The sequence below is a fragment of the Lonchura striata genome, chromosome 19 (genome assembly GCF_046129695.1).
Source record: "Lonchura striata isolate bLonStr1 chromosome 19, bLonStr1.mat, whole genome shotgun sequence".
Lineage (NCBI taxonomy): Eukaryota > Metazoa > Chordata > Aves > Passeriformes > Estrildidae > Lonchura > Lonchura striata.
The window spans coordinates 10945508-10964732 of NC_134621.1; the positions used below are offsets into that span (position 1 = coordinate 10945508).

A 19225-nucleotide genomic window follows, 5' to 3' on the forward strand; every position below is an offset into this window, starting at 1 on the left:
TGCATGAAGTGATTTCTGTGCTGCCTGTGCCAGCTGTGAGCTGGTGCTGGGCAGACCCTGCTGGCTTTCCTAGCCCAGGGGCTGCCCCGGTGCCGTGTCCATGGTGTCCCGTCGTGTCCCTGTCCCCTGAGCCGTGTGGCAGCACTGGAGTCACTTCCCCAGCAGCATTTCCAGTGGAGTCCTCCCTCTCTTGCTGGCACAGGGACTGGCTGATCCGCTCTGGGGGCACAGGGAATGGGTTTGTGCTGGATCAGCCCCTGCCACGTGTCCCCACATGTTCGATTTGACCCCCTTTCCAAAGGAATGGGATCATGGAAACAGCACCCCGAGAGTTCCAACTACACCAAACCTCTGAGCAGAAGGATTTGTTGTTCCCAGGGTTCTCACCACCAAAATCCCTTCCCCTGCTGGTTCCCACCCCAGCTCCAAGGGGACCACAAGGAAAAGACACATCTCCAGTCAAAGAGGCTGTTTTGGGAGCACTCTGAGAATCCCCACAGCACCTTCTACCCCTCATCCTCCCTCCACGGTGAGACTGCTGCTCCCAGCCCTCCCATTCCCCAAAATCTCTCACCTTGGAGCAGGTGCCTCCTTCCAGCAGGCTCTGTGGGCTCGGGGAGCAGCCACTGCTGTCCCACAGATGAGCTGCCCAGTGCTGGGTGCCAGGTGGAGGTCGCTCCTTGGGTGGCACATGCTCACCTCCCCTCTCCTCTGCAGCAGCCAGATCCCGCTGTACCAGCCCCCATGGACATCCAGCGTCCTGGGGGAAAAGGGGCAGGGTGGGCAGTTGGCAGCTGCTGCCCCACAGGAGCTGGGGGCAGCTGGGGCACCATCCCTGTGGGCACAGGGACAACAGCTTCACCTTGGATGGGTCTGTGCTGCGCATCATCAGCCCGGCCTTGAGGCTGCAGGGGACACAGAGGACAGGCAGTTACTCCCTGGGGTGTCCCCAGACCTTCCTGAGGCTCCCACAGCCCCTCAGGGATGTCCTGCAGCTGGTACAGGCACCTCTGTGGGGACCAGGGCTGCCCCTGCTGCCAGCAGCACAGCTTGGGTGTGGGGTTAGGTTAATTGAGACCCTTTGTGTCCTTGTCCTGGACCCTGCAAGGGCCACAGCCACCTCAGAGAGGGAATTTTACCCCCCCAAACCACATTCCAAGCCCCCCCACCCCCAGTACGTACTGCACGAATTTGCACTTGGGTCCCTCCGGGCAGAAGCCCACCAGGTAGTTGGCACACATCACCCTCCTCGTGTGCTTGTACTTGCACAGGGGACCTGCCAGGCAGAGGGGACACTCACAGGGACACGCCATCACCCCAGCATGGTGGGAGCTCTGCTCTCCCTGCAGCCCCGAGCCCAAATGCCCACCGGGCCGTGGGCACCCGCCCCGTCCCAGCTCACCGTGCCTGCAGAAGCCACGGTCGTACCAGGGACAGCCCAGGGCGCTGGCGGTGGCACCGACGTGCAGGAAGGGACAGTCCTTGTTGCTGCACTCACCTGCGGGAGCGAGGCGTGGGACATTGGGGACAGGGCTCGCTCGCAGCGGGAATCGCTCAGGGGTGGGCTGGGTGAAGGGAATTGGGATGCCCTGGGAACAGCCGGGTTCGGCTGGGCGTGGGGACAGTGACCCCGGCTGCGCGACAGTGACACTTCTTCCCGCAGGCAGGAGGTGGCATCAGCCGCTCGCTCGAGGCCAGCCCCGAGGGATGAGAGGCGTGGGAAGAGGCTCCCTGGGATGCCCGGCCCCGCACCTACCGAACTTGGAGTAGAAATAGCACTCGGGCGTCCTGGTGGCATCGTAGTCGTGCAGGAAGTCGCAGCCTTCGCCCCTCCGGCAGAGCCCTCGCAGCCAATGCTTGCACACCGCGGGCTTGGCCCCGCCGTGCCGGGGGTGGCCCTGCACTCCTGGGACAGCCCTGTCACCGCCAGCCTGTCCCACTGCCCCAGCCCTGCCTGACCCACAGCCCCGGGGGTGGCCCTGCACTCCTGGGACAGCCCTGTCACCGCCAGCCTGTCCCACTGCCCCAGCCCTGCCTGAGCCACAGCCCCGGGGGTGGCCCTGCACTCCTGGGACAGCCCTGTCACCGCCAGCCTGTCCCACTGCCCCAGCCCTGTCACCGCCAGCCTGTCCCACTGCCCCAACCCTAGGGTGGGGAGGGCTTCACCTTCTACCCCCAGTCCTAGGACTTCAGGGACACTGGGAACCCTGGCAGCTCCCCAGCAGCTTTCCATCTGCATCCCGAAGGGAGCAATGCCCAGAGCCAAGACAAAAACCACCCAGGTGTTGCAGGAGGGCAGCAAAAGGAGAACCCTAAAGAATCCTGCAGCCCTGCCACCCTCCAAAAATGCCACAGCCCTGGCCCCAACTTACTGTCCATCCCTGGGAAGGGCAGGGGTTGAGCTCTGAGCCCCTCCACATCAGCCTCTGAGTCAAACCTGATCTTCTCCACGCCAGCCACCAGCTCCTGCATCATCCCTGCTGCGGGAAGAGCCTGCTCCAGCCCGGCAGGGGAAGGGGAAAAGGCAGGGACACTCCCCAAAGAAAACACAGCTCTCCAAAGGGAGCACCACACTCTGGAGGTCCTTACAGCAACCCTGGGCCCCAGCAGAACCCTCCTCTTCCTCCTCCTCCTCAGGCAGAGCAGAACCAGCCCAAGCAGCCCTGGAGTGCTGCATTTAGAGGGGGGAGTTGCCCACATCTGATCCCAATTTGCAGCCCTGATTGCTTGGTGCCGCAGCTGGGGAGCTCAGCCCCAGGCCCCAGCCAGCCCCTCTCAGCCTCCCCGCTCCCACATCTGCTTCTCCTCCAGAAAATGTGTCTGGGGCTGGCTGGGAGCCGGGTTAACCCCTCACTTTGAGGCCTTAAATGGAGACAAATATGGCCGGAGTGCTGGGATTGAGCATTCCAATAGCACGGGGTGGATGCTGGATGTGTTTTGGGGTGCTCTGGGCACAGCAGCACCAGCTCCAGGCCTGCTCTCCAGCACCTGGCAAAACAGATCCACATCCCTGAGCTCCTGGAAGGAGTCACACCTTGCATCCCAGCAAACCACAGAATGGTTTCTTGTGAAATGGTCTTTACAGCCCTTCCTGTTCCATCCACAGGCAGGGCCACTTCCACTGGGCTGCCCAGAAGCCCCTTCCATGCCCACTTTCATGGGTGCCAGGCTCCAGTGGCATATTCTGGGCATGACCAGGGCTCCATGGGTTTCCTGGAGCCCACCTGGAGCAGAGCCCTGGATTTATCCCAATGCTCCATCCCTGCTCCATCCCGCGGCCTCGCTCAGCGCCCGCGGCGCCCGGGGCTGACACGGCCATGGAGCCCTGCTCCCATTCTGTCACTTGGCATCAAAGCACTGGACCAGCAGTGCCACAGCACTGCCCGTGGGTGCTGCAGGGCGCTGGGCACCCATCAGCCGTGTGGCACAGCCCAGGTGCCACCCCGGGGGTGTGACAGATGTCACTGTGCCACCACGGGGCTTGGGGACGCTGGGGTGCAGCCTGCTCCCGGCGCTGGCCGGACACGGGCGGTGCTGGTGTCACTCCCCACTGCCCAGGACACGTGGCAGTGTCCCTGTGCCCGCTCCCTGCCGGTGTTGCAGGCTGCCCTGTCCGTGCAGCGGGGCCGTGTCCCGGCTGTGCCCCGCAGCCCCGCTCGCGCTTTCTGCCCCATCAGCTCCAGGCACCGCGGCGCTGCCGAGCCAAGCCTGGAGCCGACAGGCGTCACAAAGATCAGGGCGACCAAGTGACAGTGGCAGGCGGCCCGTGAAGTGTCACCCCAGGGCTTCTCCCCACCCCGCAGCCCCGGGGGGAAAAGCGGGCAAAGCCCAGGGACCGCAGCTCACTGCTTTGTGCCAGAGCATCCCTAAGGGACAAGAGGAGCCGGCTGTCCCCCAGCAGCCTGGTGACCTCCCAGGTGACAGTGACCAGGATCACTGCCTCAGGGGATGGGCCATGGGACCCTGGCACAGGGCAGGGGGGCACAGTGACCAGGGCAGAGGCAGCCTGTGAGCTCAGAGCCTCCCGCTGCAGCTGCTGTTGTTCTCCCTGTCCCAGACAATGGCCCAATGTCCCCTGCCCAGGGTGACAGGACAGGACCCCATTGTGTGCCCACTGTGGCACAGCATTTGCCACTCCCCTGGCATCTCCAGGGAGATCCATTGGGGTGGACAGGGGCATCCAGCCCCTCCCAGGGCTGGGAGATGTTTGGGGAGATAAATCATTCCCTCTCTCCAGTGAGGAGGCCAGCGCTCAGGGAAAGGCTGTGGGGCCATTCCTGGCACTTTGCCCCATCTCAGCCCAGCTCCATCCCAGGGGCTGGAGCGGGAAGTCCCTCCCAGCACTGGCAAAGCCCCATTTCCCCAGTGGCTGAGCTGTGGGAAGCTGGCTGTGTGATCAGACTGCTCTGATGCTCTGCTGGGATCATCCAGGGCCACAGCAGCCCCGCAGGGCCAGGAACCCCCAGGGCACGCCTTGGCCCCCAGCCCGTGGGAGCAGGGACAGCCAGTCCTGCCCCCCAGCACCGTCCCCTCCTCCCAGGCTGGAGGCAGCAGGGCTGGGGGAGGAGAGGGCAGCGTTGGCAGGGCCAGCCCTTGGCAGGAGCCACCTGGCCTGAGGGTCCCAGCCCCGAGCCAGATCCGGCCAGCAGGAGCTCTCCCGCTTCCTCAGGCAACGGCACAGAGAGCTGGGCCACGGCAGGTGCCCCACTGCGGCCAGGAGCAGGGCCAGCGATGGGCAGCAGGACAGGGCTGGTGGCAGCACAGGGACACTGCTCCTGCTTGGGCAGCAGCTCCCCGCCACGTGTCACCCCTCAGGAACTCAGGCCACTGCGGTCACTACCATTTCCTTTTATTCCTTGTATTTGTACATAGACGGTATAAAACCTCCTGTTCCAGCCGCCTGCTCCCGGCACTGCCCGGCCCCACCGGGACACCGGAATTCCCCGGCTCCAGCAGCTTCCAGGAGCTCCTCCCACAGGGGACAGACCTGCACTTCCATCAGCATGCCTAGAGCTGGCTGGGAGCATGCCTGTGACCCCCAGGCTGGTTGGAGAGTCAAGCATCTGGGATGGAACCATCCATCCTTCCATCTTTCCATCCGAGGGATGGGGAGCGAGCACCTGCCACGGCACTGGGAGGCTCTTGGCCTGCAGAAAGTTCCCAGGAAACCCAGGAAGCTGGAGCTGCCCATAGTCCCAGGCCACCTCTCAGCTCCAGAGCAAAGTTCTTCCTCACGGGAAATCTTCCCTCAGTTAAAACCAAAAGAGAGTAGAGAAAGGTAAGTACAAATCAGAAAACAGTAAAAACTGTACGACGGAAAATATATATATATTACTAAAAGGGCTAAAACTCCAAAGGCTCGTCTCGTTGGATCCTAAATCGCTTTACACGGGCAGGGGGGCAGGAGAAAGGAGCTAATATCCAAAGTCCAACAGAAAGAACCGAAATCGAGTCTGCTTCCCCCTCCCAGGAAGTGCTGGAGCTGGCTGGGGCTGTCAGGAACGGCCCCGGCCCCGGGAGCAGAGCGCTGTCCTGCTGCAGCACAGAGAGGGACCGAGGCAGGAGTTGAGTCTTCCCCAGTGCCACCAGTTGGGGTGTTCAGCCCTGTGTCCAGGCCACCGCAGTGAGAACCAGACCCTCGGCTTGGCCCTCCTTTATACCCGGATCTCGTCGTCATCCTCGTCGGCGAACGAGAACTCCTTGTCGGGGCGTTTCAGGGGCCCCCCACGCTGGCTCGGTGGCCGGGGGACGGGGCTGCGCTCCTCGGGCCCCGAGGTGCAGCTGGACACGGAACTGCTGTCCCTGGGGCTGCGGCCACCGGCGCCACGGGCCGGGCTCTGGCTCGGCAGGGCCGCCGCGGCCACCAGCGGGGAGCCAGGCGGGGCAGGCTCCTCTTCCTCCTCCTCCTCCTCCTCCTCGCGGCTCTCCTCCGCCTCGGGATCTTCGTCCGGCTCCCATTGATCCTTATCCATGATGCTCAGCACGTCCCCGAGCATGGAGGGCCCCAGGTCGATGTGGAAGGACATGATGGACTCGGCGTGCTTCAAGCCCGCGCCACCCTTGGCCACCACCACGGGCAGGTCTGTGATGTCCCCGAAGTCGCGCTCGTCCAAGCCGGGGCTCAGCGGCCCCGCGGCCGCCCCGTTCGGGCGCTGCTGCTCTTCGGGGCTCATCTCCTCGGGCAGCTTCTTCACGGGGCTGGAGGAGAGGCTCTTGGGCAGCTGCCCCGCGCTCCTGTCCGCGTCCTTCTCGTTGAGCTGGGGCAGGGACACGGCGTTCTTGACGAAGAGCGCCGAGTCCCGCAGCGAGCCCAGCATGTCCCGCCGGTCGCCGCGCGTCACCGACTGCGAGCGCTTGCTGCTGCGGAAGCGGCGGGACAGCAGGCCGGGCTTGGAGGCGCCCGGCTCCTCTCCCGCCTCCGGCACCGGCTCCCCGGCCTTGCTGGTGAGGAAGGAGGTGTCCCCGAAGGCGTCCCCGGCGCGCCCCACGTGCATGGTGTGGCGGAAGTCTCCCAGGGGTGCGCTGATCATCTCGGCCGTCAGGTCGGCGCGCGAGCGGCGCTTGGAGTGCGCCGAGTTGGACACGAGCTGCTTGAGGATCGGCATGGTGGCACCCAGGGGAGGCTGTGCCGCGCCGGGTCCCGTGCCTGGCGCTCGCAGGTGGGGTTCCGCAGCCGGGATCCCGCCGGCGTCACGGATGGGTCACTCCTAGGGGAGAGGAGAGAGGGACGCGGTCAGGCTTCGAGGATGTGGGTGGGGCACCAGATTTCATCCCAGCAAGCTGCAAAATGTGACCCTGTGCCCACCAGCCTGCTTGGCTCTCCTGGGAATTGGCTCCATGCAGGGTATCATTCCACACAGGACACATCTTCAGGCCCCTCTGAGCTCCCCACAGCCCCAGACCCATTCCCGGAGCAGAGAGACCCTCAGGAGAAAGACCTGGGCACAGAAATCCCTCAGGATGATCCCTGTGTGCCCCACATGAATGGGCACCACGGGCACGCTCTGCCCCTCCCCGTGCAGCCCCAGCCCTCCCAAGTGGGGCACGGCAGCTCCAGCCTCTGCGAGCAGCGCGCTGAGAAGATGCCTGGGATTTTTTTTTTCCTAATTGGAAGAAAGCAGGGAGGAGCAGACGCCAGGAGGAATTGGAAACAGACGGCAGGAAGTGTGTGAGGAGGGCGTAGAGCCCCCGGGAGGCACCGCCAGCCGAGCAGGGGGACGGGGGGACCAGGATGGGGACCCCTTCATGCTCGGCAGGCTGGGCACGTGGGGACACTGCTTTGCTGCTGCCCTGGAGCCCCCAAAACCCTCCGCGCTGCCCCTCGGAGCTGGGTCCATGTGTGGCCGTCCCCACCCTCCCCAGCCGTCCCATCGTCACCGCTGTGACTCAGAGGTGACAGAGATGACGAGGGCTCCGTCCGACCACAATGGCAGCGGGCACGTTACTCCTTCCCTCGGCCACCTCGGGGCCACCAGCCGAGCCGTGCAACCCAGCGCCGGTAGCCACGCAGGAGGGGACAAGGACAGCGACCGTGCCGCCGCATCCCGCGGCGCCAGGCAGCCGCAGGTGGTCCCGGGGGACGCTGCCGGGGAGGAAGGGCTCGTGGCCGCCCTCTTCCTCCCTCCGGGCACCGCCGCCCCGTGACACGCACGGGAAGGGACGGACGTGTGTCCTCGGAGCGAGCCGCGGGGCGGCGGCCACGGCCCCGCTGCCCGCGGTGGCCCCAGCACAGCCCGGCCCTGCCCGGCTGGAGCACCGGGAGCCACGGCCACAGCTCCAGCAGGGCCAGGGGACACCCCCACGCTGTGACACCCCGCCGTCCCCCAGAGGAGCAGCAGGAGCGCAGGCAGGCTGTGGCCGGGCAGGACAGACTCTGGCCCCACGTGGGACAAAGTCCCAGTGCCCAACCCTCCCGTGCATGGCTCCCGGATGGAGCCAGGAGTGCCCCATGGCACGGCGCTGGTGGCACATGGCCACGCTCCCTGTCCAGCATGCCACCAGCCCAGGGAGGCGCAGCCCGAGCCCCCAGGGCCACCCGGGGGGATGATGGCACATGGGGGACCAGCAGGGAGCCCCCAGTTCATCCCCAGCAGCAGGGAGAACCCACCCAGGAGCCACACCCCCGTCCCTGCGCCTCAAACCAGGAGCTGGGGGAATTCCTTCCCCCCTCAGCCCATCCCAACGCAGAGGAGCAGCCCTGCTCCCTCTCTGGGATCTCCTGCACACCCAGCCGGGCGCGTGTGCATGGCACGAACGCTCTCCCCTTCCAACATCTCCTTCCAGACCAGCATTCCTCCAGCCTCTGGTTTTCCATAAAACAAACACTCCCGGCGAGCTCCCCAGCTGGGCCAGGCAACCGTGCTGCTGATTTAGGCCATCTGGGGACTGTCCCTGCCTCGTATTTAGATTTCGGGGCCAAGTTCAGCATTTGTGAGATACTTTGCAAGCCGCGGCAAAGGGGCCACCGGGAGGTTGGAGCGGTCCCAGCCGGGCCAGCAGTGCTCCATCACCGTCACAGCCTCCCCAGCAGCACCGTGTCCCCCTCCCCTAAACGCTCCAGCCCATGGAGCCTCTTCACAGCCAAAATCTCCCCCATCCCTCGATGTTTTGCTCACAGCTCGCCCCGAGGCCATGGCAGCACAGATGGACACTGCTGCCCACACAGCCCGGCCCGGGGAGCTGGACACAGAGCCCTTGTCTCCTCCTGTCGCTCGGGGAGAGCAGATCCTGTGACATTCCCGCTGCTGGCCCTTTCACAAAGGAAACCAGGCCAGGGAGGCATCGCTGGCACTGCCTTTCCAGCCACCTACCAGGGGAAGCTGCTGGTAACCCGAGAGACTTGCTAGGCACCTGGCAGCGCTGCCCATCCCGGGGCAGCGAGCCCAGAGCAGAGCCAAGCCCCAGCAGGGCTTTGGGGCAAGGGGAGGGGACAGGACCTGCACACGGCTCGAGGACAAGAGGGATAACTTGTACTGACAGCCCTGTGCTGCCTGCCACCTGCCCTCCGAGCCCTGTGGGACCACGAGCTCTGAGGAGTGAGAACCTGAGGTGCCCAGGGACACAAGTGCCCCTGTAAATGAATGTCTGCTTGTAGGACAGCGCAGGCACGGAACTGGGACAGCCCTGGCCAGGCCCACATGCCCTGATGGTGCAGGCTTCCCACGAGACCCCCCCCTCCATCCTCTCCATCTCATCCCACTCAGCATCAGTCACCCGTGGGGACCAGAGTGAAAGTGGCTCAGAGAAGGAGGCCAGTGAATGAGTGCACACAGGAGAAACGCCAAGTCCAGCCGCATTCCCATGCATCCTGCCCCCAGCTCTTCCCACTCACAGGCTGGGAAAGCCAAACTGGGAAAGCATCCTGGCCGGCCCAGCCGGCTCCAAACGAGCTCCCCGGCTTCCCCATGCAGAGCCCCCCAGGCAGCACCCCAAGATCAGAGGAGGCTCTCCCCGCCCTGCCGGGCACTGGGGCAGGGGCTGTGCCGGACCGGTCGGGTCCCCCACACCGCCCAGGGCCAGGGAGAACCCACGCAGGGACAGAGAGGCCACCCCGCCTGCTCAGCCCCGCTTTGGGGTGCGCTGCCCCTCGGGGATCCTTTGATCCTTTGATGTTGGAGCCTGGCAGACAGCAGCCGGAGACAGGGCACGGATCACACCCTGCCACCGCCGGCCCAGGAGGGGACCCAGCCACTGTCACACCCTCGCTCGGGCGACTCTTCCCAGGGCCTGGGGGCAGTGCGGGCAGCCCCGGCGCCCGGTGACACGTCTGGTCCTGTCCCTGGCATCGGGACACCGCTGCAGCGCAACCCTGGGATGCACCGAGCGGCCTCTGAAGTGGAAATCCACTGCCAGCGAGCTCCAGAGCCGGGGACGGAGAGATGGCACACGGGGAGGGAGGAGAAGCTTGGCTCCCACCAGGGCTCTCGGCACACGGATCAGCACCAGGCTGGGAACTCGCCGCCGGTGCCAAAGGCAGAGAAGCGCTGTGGAGGGCCTGCCAAGAGCCAGGAGGTAGCCAGAGTTCAGCAAGGAACCGCTGGCAGGACGTGCCAGAACACGCACAGGGCCATAAATCCTCCAGCTCGGGGCCACGAACCAGCCCGCGGCTCTGCAGGGCCAGGAGGGGACTTTTCCGGGGGGAAAGGTTATCTCCTGGCTGGCCCTGGCTCTGTCTCTCGCAGCAGGGGCTGGCCGGGCTTGCACAGGATGCCGGGGCTGAGCAGACCTCCCGACCTGCGCCGGGCTCCGGATTCCTGCGGTTTGCTGGGGTGGACGGGAAGTTAGCAGGCAGACTTCCCACCGCTCCCTACCTGCCGGGGGCCCGGAGCCCGCCCCGGCCGGCTCGGGGGCCCTCGGCGGCTGTTTGCGCTCAGGACAAAACCCAGCGAACAAAGGCAGCGAGCGGCACGCTCAGCACAACGCCGGCGGCCGCGGGGCTGGCGCGGGGGCCGGGGAGGGAGCCCCGCGGCCGCCCAGCCCGGAGCTGCCCCGGGGATCGGGCTTCAGGCTCGTCCCGCACCCCCAGACCCAAACACACTGAGCCTCCTCGGTGCTAAAGCTCAGCTGGAGTCGCTCCACGGTTTCCGAGGGAGCTGCGTCCAAAACAGATTTGTTTACAGCGTGCCCGGCAGGGGAACGAGCCCTGTCCTGGCTGCAGAGATCGCACGCTGTGCCTCAGTTTCCCCGCAGAGCCCATTAACGATCCCTTTAGAACAGCTCTCCTGCTCTATAGATCCCAGCTCCCTTTGGAACAGCCTTCCTGATCCATAGATTCGGCGCTTGGAAACATCCATACTTCCCGCTGCTGCTGCTGCCGGGGTCAAACCGGGGCGGCGTGGGACGAGTCCAGCGCCCCGCGAGCGGTCGCTGCCCACGGAGCCGCGGTTCCACGGGCACCGGAGCGGGTCTGGGAGCCAGCCCGGTGCCCAGCGCTGGCAGAGCCGGGCGGTTCCTCTCTCCGGGCACCCGCGGCAGCGGTGTGTGCCGCCCAGGGACGGGCAGCAGGGCGGAGGGCAGGCTGCGGGCAGCCGGGACCCCCGTGCGGGGCCACCGGGGGATGAGCGGGACGGGGATTTCGGGCGGCTCTGACTCAGCAGCCGCCGGCGCCCAGCCCCGGCCAGCCCCGGGGTGCCGCTGGACCCGCTCCAGCGCGGCGAGGATCCACCTTCCCCAGCCGGCCCGCCGGCAGCCACCGCCCCGGCCGCGACCACCGCCAGCTCCGGCCACCGCCACCCCCGCGCGGGGCTCGGCGGAGCGAACGGGCGCCGATCGCCGGTGGGGCGGGGTGGGGTGAGCCGGGCCGGTGCCCCGCGCTGGGCAAACAGCGCTCCGCATCCTGTTAACCCCTTCGCCCACCCGCGCCGCGCACCGGCCCCACGGCCCGGCGGGGAATGAGGCGGGGAGTCCCGGCCGCCCCTCTGCCCGGTACCGGAGCGCGGCAGCGCCGGGGACCCCGCCCGCCCGCCGGACAATAGCCGAGCTGAGCGCGGCGGGCTCCCCCCACGCCGGGACGAGCCGGGCCGCACCCGGCCGAGCAGGGCCGAGTCCCGCAGGGCCGCCGCGACCCCCGGAGCCCGCGGGGTCCCCCCCGTACCTGCTCGCCCGGGCCCCGCCGCCGCCGCCGGTCCATGGCCGCGCCGCGCCGGAACGGAGCGCCCCCGCCCCGCCGCCGATGACATCATCGCCCCGCCCGGGCCAATGGCGCGGCGCCACGTCACGGGGCGGTCCCACGCCCTCCATTCAAACCCGAGTGGGGCGGGGGGGGCGGAACCCTCGGCCCCGCCCGGGGCGGCCCGGGAGGGGGACGGGGACAGGAGAGGGGTCAGGAGGGGGGTCAGGGACAGGAGAGGGGTCAGGAGGGGGGTCAGGGATAGGAGAAGGGACAGGAGGGGGGACAGGGACAGGAGAAGGGACAGGGACAGGAGAGGGGTCAGGAGGGGGGTCAGGGACAGGAGCGGGGACAGGGACAGGAGAGGGGTCAGGAGGGGGATCAGGGATAGGAGAAGGGACAGGGACAGGAGAGGGGTCAGGAGGGGGGTCAGGAGGGGGGTCAGGGACAGGAGGGGGGACAGGAGGGGGATCAGGGATAGGAGAAGGGACAGGAGGGGGGACAGGGACAGGAGGGGGGACAAGGACAGGAGTAGGGTCATGAGGGGGGTCAGGAACAGGAGGGGGGACAGGAGAGGGGTCAGGGACAGGTGAAAGGACAGGGGTCAGGGACAGGGACAGGAGAGGGATCAGGAGTGGGGACGGGGTCAGGAGTTCCTCGGCACCCCCGGGAGATGAAGGGCCCGGTGGGCTGGGGGCTCACAGGATCCCCAGAGGCAGAGCGGGGAGCTGGCCGCAGCACTGGCAGAGCAGCGGGGTTGAGGTGCTCCTGGGTGACCGACTCTAATTAATTACGGGAATTAAGAGCCGCGCTGAGATGCCGGGAGGAGGCGGCTTCAGCCGCAGGGCAGCAGTGACTGTGACACCCACGAGGCTGCACCCACATCCCTCCACTGCCCCCATCTCCCTGTCCCCAGCCAGTTCCAGTGCTCGATCCCTTTCGGGGTCCCTCCAGGCCGTGGGTGGGCGGTGGCTGGCACACGATGCCAGGGGGTGTCACCCCAGGCGCCCAGCGCGGGTGCTGCTGCGGGGCTCCGCGGCCCCCGGGATGGGTTCCGGGGGCACCGCGGCCCCCCCGGCACCGGCGGTGAATTCCGAGACCATCCCAGCCCCGCCGACACTGGGCTGGAAGGGAGCGCTGCGCCGCACAGCCGCTGCTCGCTCGCTCGCGGGGATTAAGACCAGACCTTTGCGGGAGAAAAGGGGCGGGAGAGCCCAGATTATCCCGAACCTGCCTAATGCAGCGTTCCGTGGCTAGTCCGGAGCGCCTGGCAGACGTCTCCGCGGTGGGAGGCAGCGGCGTGGTGGGTGGGTGCTGGGATGCTCTGGCCACGCCACTTTTGGGGTCTGGAGTGCTGGGACACGGCGCTGTGAGGTCCGGAGGGTTCTCATGTCACCGCAGCTCCGGTCCCCGAGCCCGGTGTGACAGCGCTGGGTGGGCAGCGCCGGGCACGGGGCTGGCTCAGCTGGGGATGACGCTTCCCTCCGTCGGAAGGAAATGGTGACGGAGCTGGGCAGCGGGGCACTGCGGAGATGCTGGGGTTGGCACCCAGGGCACAGCCTCTGCCCCCAGCCCGGCTGTCCAGCACCATCCTGCTCACGCCTGTGTCTCCATCCCGGGCTGTGCTGCTTCCTCCAGTGCCGTTTTCATAGCCCGTTTTATTGGCAAATTTTATTTTCCTTGCTCTCCATACAGAGAAGCTGAGGCCAGAAGCAAAGCCCCGGGCCCGCAGTTGAGGAGGGGTCCTCAACAGTGGGTTTTTGGTAGGTGAGGAAGAGGAGGAGGGTTTGCCCAGCCCCCAGCGGCATCTCGACCCACTCACATGAGACAAAGTAGGTCCTGGAAGGCTGGTGGGACCCGGTGCCGCTGCTCGCCTCACCTGCCGCTGTCACGGGAGCGTGGAGATGGCTGAGACAGCGCAGTCGGGAGGGATTAACATCACCCGGCTGGTGGGAGCCGCCGGGAAGGCTCCCGCGGGCTGGCCTGGCTCCGGCTGGGAAGAAAGGCACTCACTCAACTTGAAAAACTGCCTGGGAGAGACGGGCCCCCTCCCCTTCCGTGCCGCGCAGAGCCCCGCGGCTGCAGCCGGCCCCGGGCAGGCGAGCCCGGGCTGCTGGGCGGCTCGGGATCGCTCCCGCCCTTCCTCAGCCATCGCCGGCTCCTTTTGCTGCTTCTCAGCAGCTTTTGAAAGCAGAGAAGGAAAAAAGAAAAGGCTTGAAAAGCACTTTGAAAAGCAGGGCAGGAGAAGCGCCCGGGTTCCCGGCAGCCCCATCCCCTCCTCCTGCTGCCGGCGCTGCCAGCTTTGTCTGCCGGCGCTGCCGAGCCAGCGGGGAGCTGCCCCTGAGCCCCGGTGCTGGGATCGCTGTCCGGACACCCCAGGGTGCCAGAACAAAGCACTGTCCCCACAGCCCCTCCCAAATCCCTCCAGCCCCGGGGCCCAGCGCCCGCTGCTCCAGAAACGCCCCCAGTAACCGCACAGACACCCCCAGAGCCGGGGGGCTCAGCCCTTCCCCACAGCGTTCAGCCAGGGCTCAGCAGTTACCAGAGAGCCCTGGCACGATGCTCTGCCCCTCCCTGCTGGCACCTTGGCCAGGTGGGCACCGGCACAAGGCGGGTGCCGTGGGCAGGTTCTCCGTGCAGCCTCTCACCTTTCCCAGCTGGAACCCTCTCCAGGCTGGCAGTGCCAGGCTGGGCTCCCCCCGCCCGCTGTCCCCCAGGAAGCCATCCCCTGGCTGGGCTGCAGCCACCCCGGCCTCTCCCAGAGCAGCTGCTTTTCCAGCCTGGAACTCGGTGATATTTAAGGTCCCTTCCAACCCAAACCATTCCATGATCCCACCTGGAGCGTGGCTTCTGCAGCACCCATGGAAAACCCCTGCCCTGGCACAGGGACCCCTCCGGGGGGGTGCCCCGGGCACCCACGGCGTGGGACAGGGCAGGGGGCACAGACCTGGCTCTGTCCTCTCCGCCGCTCTCCTCTCCTGCCACCCTGGCACGGAGCAGTGCCCCGGGCACCGGGGCTCTGAGGATGCGCCGAGTCCCGTCTGGCCCCCGGCCTGGCAGGAGGGGCTGTCCCTGTCCCCAAGGCAGGGAAAGGTGGGGACATGACACACTTGGCTCTGTCCCAGGAGCTGGCAGGGAACCGGAGATATCTGGAGGACGGGGAGAGCCCAGGCTGCGGGGCTGCTTCTAAAATAAATACATTCCAAGAAATCACAGATTTCAGCCCAGCTTTATCGGTCACAACCCTCATTTTTGGCACATCAGCATCTCCCCGTCACGCTGGAGAAGGGAACAGCTCCTGCTCCAACGCTGCTCCACCAACCCCTGATCATGCGGGGCTGCCTCATCTCCCTGTGCCCCCCTTTGGCTCTGCCCTGCTCTGCCCTTGGGAAAAGCGCAAACAGGGAGCGGCGCCCGGAGAAACGTCAGGAACGGTTTGGTCCTGGGGAGCGATCGGCACTGACAGCTCACCCCGCCTGACCGCGGCACAGCGCGGCCTGGACAGGAACGGGAACGGGGGTGGGAACGGGAACGGGAGTGGGAATGGGAGTAGGAATGGGATTGGGAACGGGAACAGGAACGGAAATGGGAATGGGAACAGGAACGGGGGTGGGAACGGGAATGGGAATGGGAACGGGAACGGGAATGGGAACGGGAATAGGAACGGGAATGGGAATGGGAATGGGAATGGGAATGGGAATGAGAACAGGAGCGGGAACGGGAGTGGGAACGGGAGCAGGAATGGGAATGGGAACGGGAGCGAGAGCGGGAACGGAAACGGGGACGGGAATGGGAATTGGAATGGGGATGGGAACGGGAATGGGAATGGGATGGGAATGGGAAGGGGAGCTGGAATGGGAGCGGGATTGGGAGTGGGAATGAGAATGGGAATGGGAGCAGGAACAGGAATGGAAATGGGAATGGGAACTGGAATGGGAACGGGAATGGGAATTGGAATGGGAATGGGATGGGAATGGGAACAGGCAGCCCCCACCCGCCTGGAACCACAGGGATGGTGGGGAGGGAATCTGGGAAAGAGCTGGTTGGAAGCGGAGGTGGGAGAGAAGCGGCCGGGCTCAGCGCCTTCCCCTGCGAGCCTGGCCGCTTCCACTTCCTCTGTTCCGTGGGGAAACTGAGGCAGCAGAGCCGAGCAAGAGCTCTCACCAGTGCCGCTGGCACCCAGCCCATCCCTGCCGTGCCCACAGCACCTCCTGCCGTGGTGGGCGGTGGGATGTGCCCCCTGCCCCGGGCGCTGCATCCCTCAGCCGTGGGAAGCCGCGGGCTCAGAGGGCTCCTCCCGCCCCCGCCACCGTGGCTGCCACGGGGCCCTGGCACCCCGGCCACAGCCACGGCAGCACCTCCCGGCATGGCCAGCACCGAACCTGCCCTGGCACCCCAGCCACAGCCACGGCAGCACCTCCCGGCACGGTGCCAGCGCCCAACCTGCCCTGGCACCCCGGCCACAGCCACGGCAGCACCTCCCGGCATGGCCCCAGCGCCCAACCTGCCGCGGGTGTGGCTGTGCCCTCGGGCACCTCCTGGCACCAGCTGGGTCGGGGCAGGTGAGCCGCCGGGCTGGGCTTTGTCAGGCAGGCAGGTCCCTCAGGGATGGATCCAGGGCCTGCCTGTCCTGTCCCGGGATGGGAGATGTGTCAGGGGAGCTCTGTGCTCGCTGCTCGCGGGGCTGGCACAGTCCTCACACCCAACGACCAGCCGCGGTGCCAGGAGCATCTCTAGCCCAGGGAATGCCCCTTGCAGGGCTGGCACCCCTTGCACAAGGAGCGTTCCTTGCACTGGCAGCTCACCTGTGCTGCTGACTCCCCGGACCTGCCCCGCCCCGTGTCTCGGGTGGGAGGAAAGTCCCTCTTGCACAAGCCGGGACGCCCGGGGCTGGAGCTGGGCTGCACACCAGGAGCAGGATTTGCCCAGCCAGGCGCAGAACCCCCTCTGTGCCACGTCACTGTCCCCACGAGTGGGGTGCCAGGGCTCCCCGCACTGCCCAGGAGGGACGGGCACCCCTGGGGGCTGCGCTGCCTCGGGCTCCGAGCGGGTCAGAGGAGTCACCCCCCAGCAGTGCCAGCTGCTCTGGGGACACCGTGAGCTGCTGCGGGGACAGACGGTGACCGTGGCTCGGCAGCAAGGCCAGCACCGCAGCCCAGCTCTCCCAGTCCAGGGAGGAGCCGCAGCACTGGGTCCCCAAATGCAGCACCAAAGGCTCTCCTGGCAGCCCCTTGCCCACGGCAGGGTGAGGGTCCCAGCATGTGGCTTCCAGGGGCTCCCGGGTGCTGTGACAGGGACTGTGCAGCCCCCACAGCCCTGGCAGCCCCTGGCATGGACCTGGTGCTTCACCAGCACCGTCAGTGCCAAGCCCTCCCCACCCCCAGCCCCCGCTGGTGACAGCTGGTGAAACCTGGACGCATCACCTGGATTTTCCTGCCAGGCCTGAAGGGCAGAGCCAGAGAGGGCGGCTGTGAACAGCCCAGGAGACATCCCCAGTGCCAGGGCTGCTGCTGGCAGTGCCCAGAGCACACTGCAGCGGGGTCTCCTGCCCCTCACCCCACTTCCCTGCAGCTCCAGACCCCACTGGGATGGGAACACGCAGGACACGGTCCCACAGCTCCCTGCACCCGTCTGGGCTCTATCCAGCACCTCTGGCAGCCCTTGCCCAGCTCCTTCCTGGTGCCATAGGGCTGCCACGGGCCCAGTGGGACAGCAGGACGCACGGACACTTGGCACTGGGCCTTTCTCTGGCAGAGCAAGGTGACAGAGAGGGGACACACTTGTCCTCAGGCTGTTTATTGGCATCTCCCTCGGCCGAGCCCGGGCGCTGCAGCCCTGCCGGGCTGGTGCTGGCTCACCCATAGGCACCGTGGGGGCTGCGCTGTGCAGACACCCCCAAAACAGCCACGGAGCCCCCCGAGCATCAGCACCCCCCAAAACCCCATGAAAAAGTCCCAAAGCACCAGAAATGCCAAGGGGAGGCTCCGATGGCCTCATGTGAGTCCTCAGCAGAGCCCCGAGGTGCAGGATCGGGGGGAGCACCACGTGCACCCCAGCAGGGCTCTCCTGGGGTGCCAGTCCTGCCTTCTCCCGGGGGCTGTGCTGGGCCAGGCACAAGGGAGGGCAGGAATGGATCATCCCCTGGGATCCTTCCCCCTTCTCCCAAAGGCTGTGGGGGTCCCGAGTGGGGGGGTCAAGTCCAGAGGGTTTAAGATCAGCAGAGCTCCTCTCGCCCTCCGCAGCTGGGGGTCTCCGTGTCACCGCTTGTCCCCACGTCCTGGGGGAGCCACGAGTGGAGGGGCCGGGGTTTGGCACGGCAGGAGCCCCTCAGCCAGCCCCAGCACCCGCTGGAGTCCAGCAGCAGGTCCGGGGCAGCCCCCGTGGGTGCCAAGGGCGATGGGGGCGCACCCCGAGCCCCCTGTCCCACCTCGTCCGAGGAGTCCGTGGCACAGAAGCTTTGGCCGAGGAGGGGAGCTGGGTTTGCTCCCCAGCCCCAGGGACGGCGCTTGGCATCCAGCAGAAAACCCCTCGAGCCTGGGGCTGCTCCCCTTCCTCCTCCTCCTCCTCTCCCCTCACTGCTTTTTCCTTTTTTCTTAATTCCTTGGGGCTTTTCTTTAGTTCTTTTTATTTTTTTTCTTTTTTCCTAATTTCCCCCCTTTCTTCTGTTTGTTTGGATTTTTTTTGCCTTTTTTTTTTTTTTCTTCTTCTGTTTAAATATCAAACGAAGGAGGAAAACCCAGCGATGGGGGCTCTGGAGCCGGGGGCCAGGCTGCTGGGCGGGCGGTACAGGGTCCCGGGCTGGCTGCTGGGGGCGTTGCCGGGGGTCTGGGGGGTGGGAGTCCTGCTGGCTTTGGGGCGGAACAGGCTGCCCTGCTGCGTGGAGGTGCTGTTGGAGAGGGGCGTGTGGTCGGGCTCGCCCGAGTCGCTCTCGGTGTAGCTGTAGGCCTGTGCCCGGGAGATGCCCTTCTGCTGCCGCCGCCAGGAGTTGTAGTAGGTGGGGTCGCTGATGTAGTGGTTGACGAAGGAATGCGCCTTCTGGTGCCCGGGGTCCACCTCGTACTCGCTGTCACTGCCCTGAAAAACAGCACGGGCAAACGTGGTGGCGTGGGGACAGCACCCAACAGCCCCAAAATTCAGCAGGGACGGGCTCCGCTCCCAGCCACGGCATGAGAGCGAACCAAGCTGTGCCAGGCGAGCTTGGGACACCAGGGGGAATTTCCACGTGGAAAGGGTGGCCTGGCATTGGAAGGGGCTGCCCAGGGAGGTTTGGAGTGCCCAAGGAAGGGCTGGACGTGGCGCTCAGTGCTCTGGGCTGGGGACAAGCTGGGGACCAGGCACAGCCTGGACTCGGTGAGCTCAGAGATCTTTTCCAGCCCGAATTGTGATTTCCAGCGCTCCCCTGGTGCTTTCCCAGCGCTCTTTTGGGAACGCCGGCCAGCACATCCCAAAAGTATTCAAAGGCTGGGACGGCTGCGGCATCACTGGGGGGTTTCTGCCTCTTGCTGAAACAAAATAAAGCCTCGTACAAAAGGTTCCTGAGCGCTGCCGAGGCCGCGATGCCCCCGGGCTGGCGGGGAGGGTGTTTTTGGGCTCTGCCGGTAATTGGATTCAGCTTCT

The 19225-nt window shown here is 66.3% G+C and overlaps 3 protein-coding genes across 3 annotated transcripts in view; all 3 read right to left on the minus strand.

The window, feature by feature from the left end:
• Positions 1 to 150: 150 nt before the first annotated feature.
• Positions 151 to 2472, minus strand: CPSF4L (cleavage and polyadenylation specific factor 4 like). Its single transcript, XM_077787445.1, has 6 exons — positions 2373 to 2472; positions 1757 to 1906; positions 1403 to 1498; positions 1183 to 1276; positions 700 to 760; positions 151 to 219 (listed from the first exon to the last, which is right to left on the minus strand). Exons 1-6 carry the CDS (start codon positions 2470 to 2472, stop codon positions 151 to 153), a joined length of 570 nt encoding a protein of 189 aa, XP_077643571.1.
• Positions 2473 to 4828: 2356 nt separating this feature from the next.
• On the minus strand, positions 4829 to 11658 carry CDC42EP4 (CDC42 effector protein 4). The gene is made up of 2 exons (XM_077787398.1): positions 11594 to 11658; positions 4829 to 6707 (listed from the first exon to the last, which is right to left on the minus strand). The coding sequence occupies exon 2, from the start codon at positions 6603 to 6605 to the stop codon at positions 5655 to 5657; it is 951 nt and encodes a 316-aa protein (XP_077643524.1). The 5' UTR covers positions 6606 to 6707; positions 11594 to 11658; the 3' UTR covers positions 4829 to 5654.
• Positions 11659 to 17388: 5730 nt separating this feature from the next.
• Positions 17389 to 19225, minus strand: part of SDK2 (sidekick cell adhesion molecule 2) — a 47194-nt gene continuing 45357 nt past the window's right edge. Inside the window, exon 45 of the mRNA XM_021534176.3 lies at positions 17389 to 18682. Coding sequence (XP_021389851.2) covers positions 18326 to 18682 — 357 coding nt within the window. The 3' untranslated portion in view covers positions 17389 to 18325. The remainder of the gene's footprint in view (positions 18683 to 19225) is intronic.

What these genes read in the sequence shown, in the direction of transcription:
- CPSF4L (XM_077787445.1), bottom strand. Translation starts at nt 2,472, where the DNA reads ATGCAGGAGCTGGTGGCTGGCGTGGAGAAGATCAGGTTTGACTCAGAG. An exon ending in CCGTGGCTTCTGCAGGCACG is followed by an intron (nt 1,277 to 1,402) that starts GTGAGCTGGGAC and finishes TCTGCCTGGCAG; the next exon opens with GTCCCCTGTGCAAGTACAAG. An exon ending in TGCTGCAGAGGAGAGGGGAG is followed by an intron (nt 220 to 699) that starts GTGAGCATGTGC and finishes CTGTGCCCCCAG; the next exon opens with AGCGGATCAGCCAGTCCCTG.
- CDC42EP4 (XM_077787398.1), bottom strand. Translation starts at nt 6,605, where the DNA reads ATGCCGATCCTCAAGCAGCTCGTGTCCAACTCGGCGCACTCCAAGCGC.